Source organism: Geotrypetes seraphini, chromosome 7 (genome assembly GCF_902459505.1).
Source record: "Geotrypetes seraphini chromosome 7, aGeoSer1.1, whole genome shotgun sequence".
Taxonomy (NCBI): Eukaryota; Metazoa; Chordata; class Amphibia; order Gymnophiona; family Dermophiidae; genus Geotrypetes; species Geotrypetes seraphini.
The window spans coordinates 45,143,464-45,159,431 of NC_047090.1; the positions used below are offsets into that span (position 1 = coordinate 45,143,464).

The window sequence follows — 15,968 nt, forward strand, 5'->3', positions numbered from 1 at the left end:
CCCCAACCTCCAGGACAGGCTTGCCAATGTGCCATGCGCTGGTACCAACCTCTTCGACAAATCCATCAAGGCAGCTACCAAGAAGCTCTCTGACCACGAAAAGTCTTTCCAGTCCATCCTGCGTCCGAAGCCCAAGCCTGCTCCTCCTCGTCCATCACGCCCACTGTTAATCTACCAGCGGCGTTACCCACTTAAACAGGCCCCGCCCATCCGTCAGCCTGTTAAGAGACTGCATCCTAAAAAGCAACAGCAGAAGCCACATTTGACTGCTGTCCCTAAGGCTCCTCAGCCCTTTTGACTGTCTCAAAGAGGGCATAACCTCTGTCGCTGTGCCGTTTTCAAGTTTACCACCGATTGGAGGTCGTCTCCATCACTTTCATCATCGATGGACGACGATTACCTCCGACCTCTGGGTCTTCTCCATCGTCAGGGAGGGATACTCCCTGCAATTCCATCAAGTTCCCCCGGAACATCCTCTAAGAGAGTATCCTTCCAACTTGACCCAGACCACCCTTCTTCTTCAGGAAGCTCAGGCCCTACTACAGCTGGGGGCTGTCGAGCCAGTCCCTTTGGCCCAACAGAACAGGGGTTTTTACTCCCGGTACTTCCTTGTGCCGAAGAAGACGGCAATCTGCGCCCCATTTTGGATCTCAGGGCCCTCAACAAGTTTCTGGTCAAAGAAAAGTTTTGCATGTTAACCCTGGCATCCCTGTATCCCCTCCTCAAGCAGAACGACTGGTTATGCTATCTGGATCTCAAGGAGGCCTACACTCACATTCCCATTCATCCGGCCTCACGTCAATACCTCAGATTCAGGGTGGGACATCTTCATCTTCAATACCGAGTGCTCCCCTTCGGCCTAGCCTCGTCACCCAGAGTCTTCACCAAGTGCCTAGTAGTGGTGGCCGCAGCGCTCAGGAACCACGGCCTCCAGGTGTTCCCCTACCTGGACGATTGGCTCATCAAGGATTCCACGTCTCAGGGAGTCGTCCTCGCGACCCAGAAGACGATTTGGCTACTACAACATCTGGGGTTCGAGATAAATTTCCCAAAATCCCATCTACAACCTTCCCAGACTCTTTTCTTCATCGGAGTTGTTCTGGATACTACCCAACTCAGAGCGTTCCTCCCTCCCGAACGTCTCGAAGCTCTCCTCCATCTTTGCCACTTGGTGTCCTCTCGCTCATCCATCTCGGCGAGACACATGATGGTCCTCCTGGGCCACATGGCCTCTACAGTTCATGTGACTCCCTTTGCCAGACATCACCTCAGGATTCCCCAGTGGACCCTGGCATCTCAGTGGACGCAGATATCCGACCCTCTATCCCGACTCATCCGGGTCACTCCTGCTCTGCAACAGTCTCTTCGCTGGTGGATGCTATCCTCCAATCTATCCAGAGGTTTGTTGTTCCAAACGCCCCCCACCAGAAAGTCCTCATGACCGACTCGTCCACTTATGCCTGGGGGGCTCATCTGGACGGTCTCTGCACTCAGGGTTATTGGACTAGCACGGACCGCCAGCACCACATCAATCTCCCGGAACTCAGAGCAATTTTCAATGCCCTCAACGCTTTCCAGTACCTGCTTCAGGACAAGGTGGTCCTCATTCGCACGGACAACCAAGTCGCCATGTATTATGTCAATAAGCAGGGGGGAACGGGATCGGCCTCCCTCTGCCAGGAAACTCTGAAAGTTTGGGATTGGGCGATTCGCCACAACACCTTCCTCAAAGCTGTCTACATTCAGGGGGCGGACAATGCCTTGGCGGACAACTTGAGTCGTCTGCTGCAACCTCACGAGTGGACCCTCCACTCAGTGCCCCTCCATCACATCTTTTCTCAGTGGGGAACACCTCAGATCGACGTCTTTGCAGCCCCCCACAACTTCAAACTGCCTCAGTTCTGCTCCAGGATCTACACTCCTCATGCCTTGAGACAGATGCCTTTCTTCTGGATTGGACGAATCTCTTTCTATATGCTTTTCCTCCATTTCCTCTCATCCAGAAGACTCTAGTCAAACTCGTCAGACCATGCCACCATGATTCTGATCGCTCCACGGTGGCCCAGACAGCCTTGGTACTCCCTCCTACTTCAACTCAGCAGCAGGGAGCCCTTCCCTATACCAGTGTTTCCATTGCTGCTTACACAGCATCAGGGATCGCTACTTCATTCCAACCTGCAGTCTCTACACCTGACAGCTTGGTTCCTCTCAACGTAACCCCTCTCCAATTTTCTCAACCCGTGAGAGATGTCCTGGAAGCTTCAAGGAAGCCCGCTACTAGACAATGCTACCACCAAAAGTGGACTAGATTTTCTGCTTGGTGTTTTTCTCATCATCATGAGCCACAACACTCCTCCTTGTCTTCAGTTTTGGATTATCTTTTGCACCTTTCTCATTCTGGTCTCAAGTCTACATCGATACGAGTCCATCTTAGTGCAATTGCTGCTTTCCATCAGCCTCTCTCTGCTCATCCGGTGGTTTCCAGATTCATGAAGGGACTTTTCCATATCAATCCTCCCCTCAAACCGCCTCCAGTGGTTTGGGACCTCAATGTGGTTCTTTCTCAGCTTATGAAACCTCCATTTGAACCTCTTCACAAGGCTCATCTGAAGTATCTCACTTGGAAAGTGGTGTTTCTCATTGGCCTCACTTCGGCCCGTCGAGTCAGTGAGCTTCAAGCATTGGTTGCGGATCCACCTTTCACAGTGTTCCACCATGACAAGGTGGTCCTTCGCACTCATCCAAAATTCCTCCCCAAAGTGGTCTCGGAATTTCATCTAAATCATTGTTCATTGTTCTTCCGGTGTTTTTTCCAAAGTCTCATTCTCATCCTGGAGAATCAGCTCTTCATACTCTGGACTGTAAACGTGCCTTGGCTTTCTACCTGGAACGCACCAAGCCACATAGAACTGCTCCTCAACTTTTCATCTCCTTTGATCCGAACAAGTTGGGACATCCCATCTCTAAGCACACCATCTCCAACTGGATGGCGGCTTGTATCTCCTTCTGCTATGCCCAGGCTGGATTACCCCTTCCCAGTAAAGTCACAGCCCATAAGGTTAGAGCAATGGCAGCCTCTGTAGCCTTCCTCAGATCGACCCCGATTGAGGAGATTTGTAAGGCTGCCACTTGGTCCTCAGTTCACACCTTCACTTCTCATTATTGTCTGAATACCTTCTCCAGACGGGATGGACAGTTTGGCCAAACAGTATTACAAAATTTATTCTCCTAAGTTGCCAACTCTCCCACCATCCCATTGTGGGAGGTCACCCACTAGTGAGAATACCTGCCTGCTTGTCCTGGGATAAAGCAATGTTACTTACCGTAACAGTTGTTATCCAGGGACAGCAGGCAGCTATTCTCATGTCCCACCCACCTCCCCTGGGTTGGCTTCTCTGCTAGCTACCTGAACTGAGGAGACGCGCCCTGGTCTGGGCGGGAAGGCACTCGTGCATGCGCGGTGCGGGCAACTCGAAACTTCGAGTTTCTTCAAGCAAAAATGCTTGTGAGGCGTCCGCATCGGGGCTCCGTTGGATCACGTCACCCATTAGTGAGAATAGCTGCCTGCTGTCCCTGGATAACAACTGTTACGGTAAGTAACATTGCTTTCTGGTGTTGTGCTTTTGGGGGGTTTCTAGATTGTGGTAATTTATTCTCTATTTGACATTTGTGTTCTGTATGTGTGACCGAGATACTCTTGTCATTGTGAAGTTTTTATGCAGCATTTTTTTAGTAATCTGTCTTATTCTGTTTTTCTGGTAGATATATTGATTATTTAGGGCACTTCCTTTTCATAGATAGAGATTAGGCCAGCACTTAAAACTTCCAAAACAAGGATCCTAAGTGGCTTTTTGATTTATAGATTTTTGCATTAATTTACAATATTCCTGTTACTGAGATTATGCTAGAAACAAAAATTTTATGGGGAAATGTCATAGCTCTGCTTTGCATCATTGTTGGGAGAGGGCCAGGAGTTTCTGTGGAAAAAGAATGTATTTGGCATCCATACCATATGAGGGAAACATATGTGTGTTGGGGGATCATAGCTCAATGGAGGCTGAAGAAGGTAGTTTCTTGTATTTCTTCTAGCCCTCAATGTGGCATGAAGCCAGCACTGCTAGCCTTGTTGAAGTTATTGAGAGTGATGTAGGCAAAAAAGGAAGAGGAACCGGGGAAGGGGGTAGGTGGGCCAAGGGTAGCAGTAACAGGAAAAGGGAATTAGGGAGTAAAGGAATTGTTCGCTGCTCCATTCTGCACCCCACCCCACCCCACCCCTAGCTCCCTGAAAGCTTCCTGAAAGGTAGGTACTGGAACAAACGCTCCTGCTTCTCTGGAATCTGAAAAGAATGATGGAACTGCATTCCAGGTTGTTCCCCCAGAAATGAAGTCCTGGGTGTAGGAACATAACATGGTGCATCAAATATCAAAAGGTTGGCAATCCAAGTTCCCAACCATCCAACTAGATGGCCCCACCCAAAATTTTCCTTCTGGTAGCTAGTACTCTGTGTAGCTTTCAGCACTTTCCTCATCCATTCCCCACCCTAACCCAAACATAAAAGCAGTAACAGAAGTAAATACAGGATCTGTGCATTGTCAGATACCAGTGCCAATCTAGTGGGAAACCCACACAGGAGGATGGACAAGATATTTGAGTACTCACTGATTTATAAGCCAGTGCTGGAATAAATCACAGAGGAAAGAGAATCAACCCTATTTCTGTAATAACTATCCTTTAAAGATTTAACCCCATTTGGGGGTCCCAATGTGTAGATCCATTGGTATAAGCATTTCTTTAGAAGATGGGTGATGTACATGTATATGTTACAGAATACACATACAAAATGCTTAAATTTATACTCCTTGGTGCAGGTATAAATTTGTACACCATTAGAGGTCATTGTATGAGCTTATTTTGTAAAGGCATATAGGTGCTGTTATGAAATTACTCTCATAAAGCCTCCCGATGAATGGGACACCCCCCCCCCCACGAGATTCAAATTATAGTAAATAGTTAGGGAGAAATTATACAAACAGCGTCCTACCAGCACCTAATTTCATTAAGAAATGCCATTTTAAATGGCAAAGAACATTAGAGCTAAAGCGCCTAAAAAATTGACATTGGAATCGCGCCTCCTTAGACACTTTAGGCTACCTAATGCCACTGTGGGCGTGGCTAAGGCCAGAAGTGGTATTAGGCGGCCTAAAGCGCCTACGGAGTCGCAATTCACAGCAAAGATAGATGCAGGAAAACCATGGCCTACATTTCCGATGCCTATCTTTCCCGGAGATGCAATTCTGTATACAGCATCATTGCATGTTTGAAACATGATCGGCAGCAGCTGATATCAGCGCCATATAGAGAATTTGAGCCTTAATGCATTTGCCTGTGTTCAGTTTAGCATAATCTGATCTTAGCACCCAGGCTAAAATGTGTCATCTAAAAAATAATACAGATATTGCGCACTAAATATTTGGCATTTCATAATATAATAAATCAAACAAATAGCTTTATCCCAATTTGATCTACCCACATTCTGATGCAGAAATTATAATTGTAGAGCACTTAACTCCTACAATTTCATCTACACTTTATAAGAGGAAAATATCTCAAAGTTAGCGAGTGAGCCAGGCTTTGATCAGTGTAGAAGTATGTAATCAGTTTTTTCTTTTCAGGCCAGTATTTCCTGTGGCTAGTGTCCTACTTCAGTGTTTCATCTTTGTTGCTATTCACATAGAAATGTCAGTGTTGGCATGCCTCAAAGCTCAAGTTCACTTTCTTTTCTCCATAAGAATGTCCATTGCTTCGTGTATCTAGTTGACCTTTAGCTGACAAAATGCCCTCATCAACCTGTTTGTTGACAAGGGAGTAATGAGACAGCAAGCACTTCTTTAGACTAAAGGGCGCCCTCATGTCGGTTCCCAGTTAACCCCATTGCCCTCTGTCATATGCCTCTTCAGTCCCTGTCTGATAACGGAGTGATGTAGCCTGTTGTACTATCTATATGCACTTCCAAGAATTCTGCACATCATAAGAAAGTCAAGCCCTCTTCAACTTAGAGTGGCAGGCAGAAAATCACATAGGAATTCTAGAAGGTTATAGGATACAAATGGCTTTTCATCAACCAAGCAGACTAAAAACTCAAATAATTAATGACTGATCTTTCTTGACTTTCTCTCAGCCTGATTATTAGGTCATCTACCTGCTCCAGCATTGTTTTCTTGTCTTAGTGTTTCTGAGAGGGGTTATTACACAGAAATATTTATAAGACACAAGAGTGGTGGTGACAGTGAGAATAATGTACTTGCCTATTACTTTAATATATTACTTTATTTTATTCATACACAGTATAGTATAATTGAAGCAGACTAGATATTGGTAGTTAATGTCCTCTCATAGTGTGAGTTTTAGTAGCTACTGTATAAAGACCTTTCTAGATAGAACAGCTTTCTAGAACAACCTGAAGAAATGCAGCAGAATTAATCAGGCTTTTGAAAAGCACAAATCAAAGTCATTCTGCCCCAAAACAGAAGCATAAGGCCACCACTGGTAGCCTAAAGCTGTACTTTGCTATGGGTGGTATTCATCTCCTGCTTGTAGACTGTATAACACTACACAGGATATATTGTGCTTGTACATTCATCTCTCAAGATAAGAATTTGCATACCTATTCTGTTGAGCACATTGGTAGTTAGGGTTTCAGGGTATCTGCCATTAATATGTGCAAGATAAAGTTGTGTATACTGAGGTCAGTATTCGAAAGATTGGTCAGGCTGACTACAAGCGTTAGAACTTGTTTTCAGGAGCAAAAATATTAAAATATTTTATTGCCCTTAGCTCTATATACTGAATCATTCATATTAAGTCCACTGAGCTAAGAAACTAAAGCTAAAAGGATTGTAAAAAAAAACAATTCTCCTTGATGCACAGCTAATAGGTAACCCAGACCTCAAAAAAGATTTGGCTAATTTCCTAAAAGAGAAGTCCATAAGCCATTTTAGATATATTAGTGATATTCTTCCCCTTCACCTTTGAGTCTCACAAGACTCAAAGGTGAAGGGGAGGAATATGTAGAAGCTGATAAAGGCCAAATTGCTTAACAAATATTTCTGTTCTGTGTTAATGGCTGAAGCTCCAGGAGCAGGACCGCAGAAGACAAACATGAATAGGGATAGACCCTGATTAATTTTCAGAGGGTTGTGTTCGTGAGGAGCTAGCTAAAATAAAGGTAGACAAAGCGATGGGACCGGATGGTGTACATCCGAGGATGCTGAAGGAACTTAGGGAAGTTCTGGTAGCTCCGCTGACTGACCTTTTCAATGAGTCTCTAGAGTCGGGAGTGGTACCAGATGACTGGAGAAGGGCGGATTTGGTCCCTTTCCACAAAACTGGAAGTAAGAAAGAAGTAGGGAATTACAGGCCGGTAAGTCTGACTTCTATGGTAAGCAAATTAATGGAAACACTTTTAAAACAGAATGGTGAAGTTTCTGGAATCCTGTGGATTACAGCACTGGAGGCAACATGTATTCACTAGAGGTAGGTCTTGTTAGACAAATCTGATCAATTTCTTTGACTGGGTGATTAGAGGCAGAGTGGCTCAAAAAGGTAGGAGCATTGGCCTATGGGCCAAAATTCCGGGAATAAATGGAACGAAAACGAAGATCGGCATCTACTACTGACCCCCAGGGCAGTCCGAAGAAATTGATGGAGAAATGATGGACGAGATTAAATGCAACTGCAAAGGAGGCAACTCAGTTATCATGGGCGACTTCAATTATCTGTGGATAGACTGGAATCTAGGTACCTCCGGCTGCGGTAGGGAGACCAAGTTCCTGGATGCTATGGGCGATTGCTTCCTGGAACAACTTGTCAAGGAAAATATGAGAGGGAACACAGTTCTGGACTTAATTCTATATGGACTACGAGGACCGGCGCAAGGTGTAGAAATAGAGGGGACGCTGAGAACCAGTGATCATAATATGATCCACTTCGACCTGGACGAAACATCGATCCAGAACGACGGCCACGGCATTGAACTTCCAAAAAGGGAATTACGAAGAGATGAGACTCATGGTGGGGAAGAAGATTAAGAAGAGGATAAGCACTGTAAAGATGCTAGAGCAAGCAACGTCCCTTTTTAAGGACACAGTCACCGAGGCAGGAAACTACAGACCGGTGAATCTGACCTCGGTACCGGGAAAGATGGTAGAGGCGCTGATAAAGGACTGCATCATTGAGCATCTTGATGGACACGATCTGATGAGAACCAGCCAGCATGGCTTCAGCAGAGGAAGATCTTGCTTGACGAACGTGCTGCACTTATTCGAGGGAGTAAACAGATGGATAGACAAGGGTGACCCAGTCGACATTGTATATCTGGATTTTCAGAAGGTTTTCAACAAGGTTCCGCATGAATGACTACTTTGAGAAATTGCGAGCCATGGAATCAAGGATGAAATACTCAAGTGGATTAAAAATTGGCTGGCGGATGGGAAACAGAGAGTGGGAGTAAATGGACAATACTTGGACTGGATAAGCGTCACCAGTGGAGTGCCGCAGGGTTCAGTGCTTGGACCTGTGTTCTTCAACATATTTATAAATGATCTGGAAATTGGTACGACGAGTGAGGTGATTAAATTTGCGGACGATACGAAGTTATTCAGAATAGTGAAGATGCAGGAGAATTGCGAACATCTGCAACATGACATAAACATGCTCGAGAAATGGGCCGCGACATGGCAGATGAGGTTCAACGTGGATAAGTGTAAGGTGATGCATGTCGGTAACAAAAATCTTATTTATGAATACAGGATGTCGGGGCGGAACTTGGAGAGACCCCGCAGGAAGGAGACTTGGGAGTACTGGTTGACAAGTTGATGAAGCCGTCCGCACAATGAGCGACGGCGGCTAAAAAGGCGAACAGAATGCTGGGAATGATTAAGAAGGTGATCACGAACAGATCTGAGAAGGTTATCATGCTGCTGTATCGGGCCATGGTGCATCCTCACCTGGAGTACTGCGTCCAGCACTGGTCGCCATACATGAAGAAGTACATGGTACTACTCAAAAGGGTCCAGAGAAGAGCGACTAAAATTATAAAGGGGCTGGAAGAGTTGCCATACAGTGAGAGATTAGAGAAACTGGGCCTCTTCTCCCTTGAAAAGAGGAGACTGAGAGAGGACATGATAGAAACATTCAAGATACTGAAGGTAGGGAGAACGGAGAGGGCACTCTCTAAAGTTAAAAGGGGATAGATTCGGAAGGAAGTTTTTCTTCACCCAGAGAGTGGTGGAAAACTGGAACGCTCTTCTGGAGGCTGTTATAGGGGAAAACACCCTCCAGGGATTTAAGACAAAGTTGGATAGATTCCTGTTGAACCGGAACATATGCAGGTAGGGCTGGTCTCAGGGCACAGGTCTTTGACCTGGGGGCCACCGTGGGAGCGGGCTGCTAGGCATAATGGACCACTGGTCTGACACAGCAGCTGCAAGTTCTTATGGAATAGACTGAAGGTTCATCAAGCCCAATATCATAGTAATATAGTAAATGACAGCAGATAAAGACCCAAATGGTCCATCCAGTCTGCCCAGCCATACATGCTCCCTAAATTAATCATTTAATTTAAATGGTCCTTTATCTTAGATATTTCTGGGCCAGAAACCCAGAGCCCTGCCCAGTAATATGCTTAGGTTCTATCTACAGTGAACAATAAATGTCACAAGTACCTAGTAAGATGCCAGAAGAGTAAAACAGATTTTATTCTGCTTATCCCTCAAAAAGCAATGAATTTTTCCATCTTAATAATGGCTTAAAGATCAGTGGTGCCATTTTGAATCTGAAATTGGCAAGGGCAGAAGTGACTGGGGGATTGCTCCTGCCCTAGAGCCCCTAGTCACCAGGGATTTAAGTAGGTAGACTGGGGGGAGTACTGGAAGGAGTGGGGGGGGCTCCTTGGAAGGAAGATTTGGGATGGTGAGGGTCCTTAGTAGGTGGCATCTTTAAGATGTGACCCAATAGCATTGTGCGATAGGTTAGCAGCCCATGCTCCTAAGCGGGAAAAATTATTGCCAGCTTTTAGCTAGCATTATTTTTCCAGTCATAGCATAGTATACTGTGTTCATCACACACTGTGTTATTCAATTTACATAGTAGTAAGGTATCTTAACTATATTTGCATATCTTATATTTCATTGTTATGTATCTCATAGTTATTTATATTAAAGTGCATTAGAGCAGTGTTCTTCAACCACCAGTCCATGGACCAGTGCCGGTCCACAGGGCCAGCACGTGTATCAGGCCCAAAACAGTGTTCTTCAACCGCCGGTCCACAGTGCGATCGATGCGGCGTTATCTTCGAGCTAGCTCCCTCTTCCTCACTGATTCAGTGCACAAAGCCATGGGCAGCGGCTCCTATGGGCGTCCTGCACCTGAACCGGAAGCCTTCTCTCTGACGTTGCAACGTCAGAGGGAAGGCTTCCAGATGAGGCACGGGACGTGCAAGGTGCAATTCATACTATTATGGGGGCGGGGTCTGGGGTGGAAATTGGGTAGAGATGGGCGGTGTCTGGCCCACAACTTAGCCCAGTGTTCTTCAACCGCAGGTCCACGGACTGATGCCGGTCCACAGAATAATTCTTTTATTTCTGCCGGTCCATAGGTGTAAAAAGGTTGAAAAACACTGCATTAGAGTAATAATACGAGGTTAAAGGGCAAATACTGTGTGTTAGGAGGGTGGTTATTAAGGTATGTTATGGCACTAAGTCCTGCTGCATACCCAGTAAAAATTATCTAGATAGCTTAAATGCTGACTGACCTACTGTATATTTACACCATGGGGTATCCACTATTTGCAGTTTTCATTTCAAGCATTTTCATTTTTGATAGCCTGAAAACTTGATTGATTTTGGTGCTAATAGGTCAGGTTGGGAAAGCTTAGGCTAACAACTTGCTTGGTTTTTTTTCCCCCAGGCAGGAAGCTCTTCTTGCTGCCATTAGTGAAAAAGATGCCAATATTGCTCTGCTAGAGCTTTCATCCTCCAAGAAAAAGAAAACTCAGGAGGAAGTGGCTTCCTTGAAACGGGAGAAAGATCGTCTAATGCAACAGCTTAAACAGCAGGTAAGCAGTAGTGAAAAGAGAGGAGCAATTGTGAAAGAGGGACTGCAGTGTAATCCTTCAAACTCCTTTTCAACTAATAATGCACTATTGATATTAACTAATATTTTGTGGACAAATGCAGTACTTGTGATTTTCAGATGTTTGAGTTTCATTCTCAGTGTACAGGGTCCTTAGCTTAACATGTTGTGACATACTGTGATCCAAAGTTAACTTAATGTTGTTAGTCAACTTTGTTTATTTTGATTTACAAAGTACAGACATGTCCTGGTAGGTAAGATCATAAGAAGTTGCCTCCGCTGAGGCAGACCATAGGTCCATCCTGCTCAGCGGTCCGCTCCCGCGGCGGCCCTTCAGGCCCATTGCCTGAGCAATGGTCTATACCTATCTATACCCCCCAATCCCTTTTTCTTCTAGGAATCTATCCAAACCTTCTTTGAAACCATTTAGTGTTTTCTTGTCTACAACAGCCTCTGGAAGCGCGTTCCATGTATCTACCACCCTCTGAGTGAAAAAGTACTTCCTAGCGTTTGTTCTAAACCTGTCCCCTTTCAATTTCCCCCAATGCCCCCTTGTGCTTGTGGTGCCCCTTAATTTGAAAAATCTGTCCCTGTCTACTTTTTCTATGCCCTTCAGGATCTTGAAGGTTTCTATCATGTCTCCTCTAAGTCTTCGCTTCTCCAGGGAGAAAAGTCCCAACTGCTTCAATCTGTCGGTATATGGGAGATTTTCCATTCCCTTTATCAGTTTGGTTGCTCTTCTTTGTACTCCCTCAAGTACCGCCATGTCTTTCTTGAGGTACGGCGATCAGTACTGGACACAGTACTCCAGATGCGGCCGTACCATTGCACGATACAGCGGCATGATAACTTCCTTCGTCCTGGTTGTAATACCCTTCTTAAATACCCTTCTTAATGATACCCAGCATTCTGTTTGCTTTCCTAGAGGCTGTGGCGCATTGCGCCGATGCCTTCAGTGTTGCGTCTACCATCACTCCCAGGTCTCTCTCCAGGTTACTAACCCCTAGTGGTGTTCCCCCCATTTTGTATGTGAACATCGGGTTCTTTTTCCCCACGTGCATGACCTTGCATTTCCCCACGTTGAAGCTCATCTGCCATTTTTCGGCCCACTTTTCCAGCTGCGTTAGATCCTTTTGGAGATCCTCGCAGTCTTCCTTGGTTTGAGCCCTGCTGTATAGTTTGGTGTCATCTGCAAATTTAATGACTTCACACTTAGTTCCCGCCTCTAGGTCATTTATGTAGATATTGAACAAGAGCAGTCCCAGCACCGACCCCTGCGGAACTCCGCTCGTGACCCCTTTCCAGTCTGAGTAGTGGCCCTTTACGCCAACCCTCTGCTTCCTGTTTGCCAGCCAGTTTTTGATCCATCGGTGGACCTCCCCTTGTACCCCGTGGTTCCATATCTTTTTAAGCAGTCTCTCGTGTGGCACCTTGTCGAAGGCTTTTTGGAAGTCAAGGTAAATGATGTCTATAGATTCCCCTTTATCCACCTGGCTGTTCACTCCCTCAAAGAAGTACAATAAGTTTGTGAGGCATGACCTACCCTTACAGAAGCCATGTTGACTCGGTTTTAGCTGCCCATTTTTTTCGATGTGCTCACAGATGCTGTCTTTAATCAATGCCTCCATCATCTTTCCCGGGACTGAGGTCAGGCTCACCGGCCTGTAGTTTCCCGGGTCCCCCCTTGCGCCCTTCTTGAAGATGGGCGTGACATTTGCTATTTTCCAATCCTCCGGGATCTCTCCGGTTTTTAAGGATAGGTTGCATATCTGTCGAAGTGGCTCCGCTATTACGTCTTTTAGTTCCTTGAGTACCCTTGGGTGAATGCCATCCGGACCCGGCGATTTGTCGCTCTTTAGTCTGTCAATCTGCTTGAGTACATCCTCTTGGCTTACCTCTAAATCGACCAGCTTATCGTCTTGGTCTCCTATTACGATCTCCTCGGGTTCCGGAATGTTGGTTATATTCTCCATCGTGAAGACTGACGTGAAGAACTCATTTAACCTGTCAGCTATCTCTTTCTCTTCTTTTACAACTCCCTTTCGGTCTCCATCGTCCAATGGTCCCACTTCTTCACTCGCCGGTTGCTTCCCCTTGACGTATCTGAAGAACGACTTGAAGTTTGTTGCTTCCTTTGCCAGTCTCTCTTCGTATTCTCTTTTTGCTTTTCTAACCACTCGGTGACACTCTTTCTGGTGTTCTTTGTGCCCTTTTTGGTTCTCCTCTGTTTGGTCTTTTTTCCATTTTCTGAACGATGCTTTCTTGTCGCTTATCGCCTTCTTCACTGCACTTGTTATCCACACTGGGTTTTTTGTTCTATTTTTTTTGCACCCTTTTCTGAACTTGGGGATGCATATGCTTTGTGCTTCGTGCACAGTCTCCTTGAGTAAGGTCCAGGCTTTTTCTACGGATTCCGTCTTCCCTATGTTGCCTTTGAGCTTCTTTCCCACCATTTTTCTCATGGCATCATAATTTCCTTTTTTGAAGTTGAGTGCCGTCGTTGTGGTTCTTTTCCCCTTTGATGATCCAATTTCAAGCCTGCACTGGATCATGTTGTGATCGCTGTTACCTAGTGGGGGTAATACCGCCACCTCCTTTGCTGGCCCCCCTAGTCCATTGAAGATTAGGTCAAGAGTGGCATCGCCCCGTGTTGGTTCCGTGACCAGCTGCTCCATGAAACAGTCCCTCGTGACTTCTATGAATTTTGTCTCTCTTGCACAGTTTGAGTGCCCAATACTCCAGTCTATCCCAGGATGGTTGAAGTCCCCCATCACCACCACATTTCCGCTTCTGCATACCTGTTTCAGTTCAGCCTCCATCTCCTGGTCGATTTCTTCCGGTTGTCCAGGTGGGCGGTAGTACAGACCCAGTTTAATGTCTGCTCCTGCTCCTCCCTGTAGCTTAACCCATAGTGATTCCAGGCCATCCGCCCATACTGTTGTTTCCGTCCTGGCTGATGGTATGGAGTCTTTTATGTACAGCGCTATTCCTCCACCCTTTTTATGTGTCCTGTCTCTCCTGTATAGTTTGTACCCTGGTATGGCCACATCCCATTGATTGTCCTCGGTCCACCACGTTTCTGTGACTCCAATTATGTCTAGGTCCTTATTGCTGGCTGTGATTTCCAGTTCTCCCATTTTGGCCCTCAGGCTCCTAGCATTTGTGTATGGGCAGTTTAAGACCCAGTTTTTTGTCCTCTCTCTTTGTTTCCCTTGTGCTTTGGTATTCCTGCAGTTTCCCTCATGGTTTGCCAGCCCCTGAGCTTCGTCCTCCTCCTGTTGTGTGTGTGTGACGTCCTCTGCCTGTTTCCCCTGCGCCTCCTGCTCTCCTAATTCCCACTCAGTCCTAGGCTCTTTTTCACAATGACTTTGCTCCTCTGTTTCCTGTTGTTCTGTGTTGGTGCCGCTTACCTGGTCCATTTGTGCCCTCGATCCCTGCAATGCGTCTTTAGGTCCTTTTTCAACCCATACACCCTCAGACCCGAGTCCTCTTTTACAATGTCCCAGTTCAGTATCTTTGTCAGGTACTGATGTCCGATGTGTCGAGGTCAGGTCGACTATCGGCTTTCCCCTTCTTCTCAGTTTAAAGCCAAGTCTATGACGTTCTGGACGTTGCGTGCCAGCATCCTCGTCCCAGCTGTGCTAAGGTGCAGTCCATCTCTTCTGTAGAGCTTGTTCTTCCCCAAGAAGGTAGTCCAGTTCCTAACAAAGTGGAAGCCCTCCTCCTCGCACCATCTCCTCAGCCAAAAGTTAATTGATTGTAGTTCGCTCTGTCTCTTTGTGTAGATATTGTTGTACTGATGACCAAGAAGCAGAGCATAGTGATGTCAACAGGAGGAATACCATGGCTTTTCTCTTCTTGGAGCAATATCCTGTGGACATATCTTGGCACTTTTCTTCTTTAGAACAAGCAAAGAAATAGGACGTGGAGAAGATCAGGATTCTTTGCTCAGTTTTTATTCACAATAAAACATGGGACACCTTCTTTGTTTTGCTGTAAATAAAGATTGAGCCACGAATCCTGATCTCTCTGCATCCTATTTCTTTGCTCCTTCTGCTTGAGTATCCATGGGATGCTGTTCTCTCCCCCAGTAGTACTTTTCTTCTTTAGACTTAAAGTTTAATGGTTTAAAGCAGGGGTGTCCAACCTTTTGGCTTCCCTGGGCCGCATTGGCCGAAAAAAATGTTTCTGGGGCTGAGCAAACGCTGCAGCAAGACAGAGGAGGGTGCCGGCAAGACGGTAAACACCCAGGGACAGCAGAGGAAAACACTGCATCACCCTCAACCGGGGCCACACAAAATACTTCACGGGGCCGCATGCGTGGTTTGACACCCCTGGTTTAAAGTATGCTTTTGTTTTTTATAGGGATATACTATCAGCTGCCTGGCCAGGATGAACAGATGATTAAATTCTAACAACAATTAGAGAAGCTAACAAATTTAACTGCACAGTAGTAATACAGGAAGATTTAATATGGATGTGTTCTTTTTTGAATTTTTGATGAGATTAGAAGACACTGGAAATACTGATTAGTGGTATCTTTGGAATGACTCTATGACCTGTGTGGACAAGTAGCTTCCCTGGTTTTGTATTTATATTTGCTACTTTTTGGAAAAGTTAATTTTGGTCGTCTTGAATGGAGTTTTTGACCAATGATTATAGCTTTGAAGCCCAGACATATGATTTGTTAAGGGCTTATATGAAAGTGCTGGCTGAGTTCTTTCGCCACTATTGGATGGGATAGCCACTTGCAGCACAAGTCATTTACAGCAGATTTGAACATTTTGCTTTGCATTGTTGACTGTTTTCTATTTTATTATTCTTGAGTGTCAGAGTT

General features: G+C 45.6%; 1 protein-coding gene across 11 annotated transcripts in view; it reads left to right on the forward strand.

Moving 5' to 3' along the window:
• ERC1 (ELKS/RAB6-interacting/CAST family member 1) overlaps positions 1-15,968 on the forward strand; it is a 509,833-nt gene that overhangs the window by 360,393 nt on the left and 133,472 nt on the right. For all 11 annotated transcript variants that reach the window (XM_033952310.1, XM_033952317.1, XM_033952311.1 and 8 more), the window contains one exon: positions 10,967-11,114. In XM_033952310.1, the coding sequence (XP_033808201.1) occupies positions 10,967-11,114 (148 nt within the window). The remainder of the gene's footprint in view (positions 1-10,966; positions 11,115-15,968) is intronic.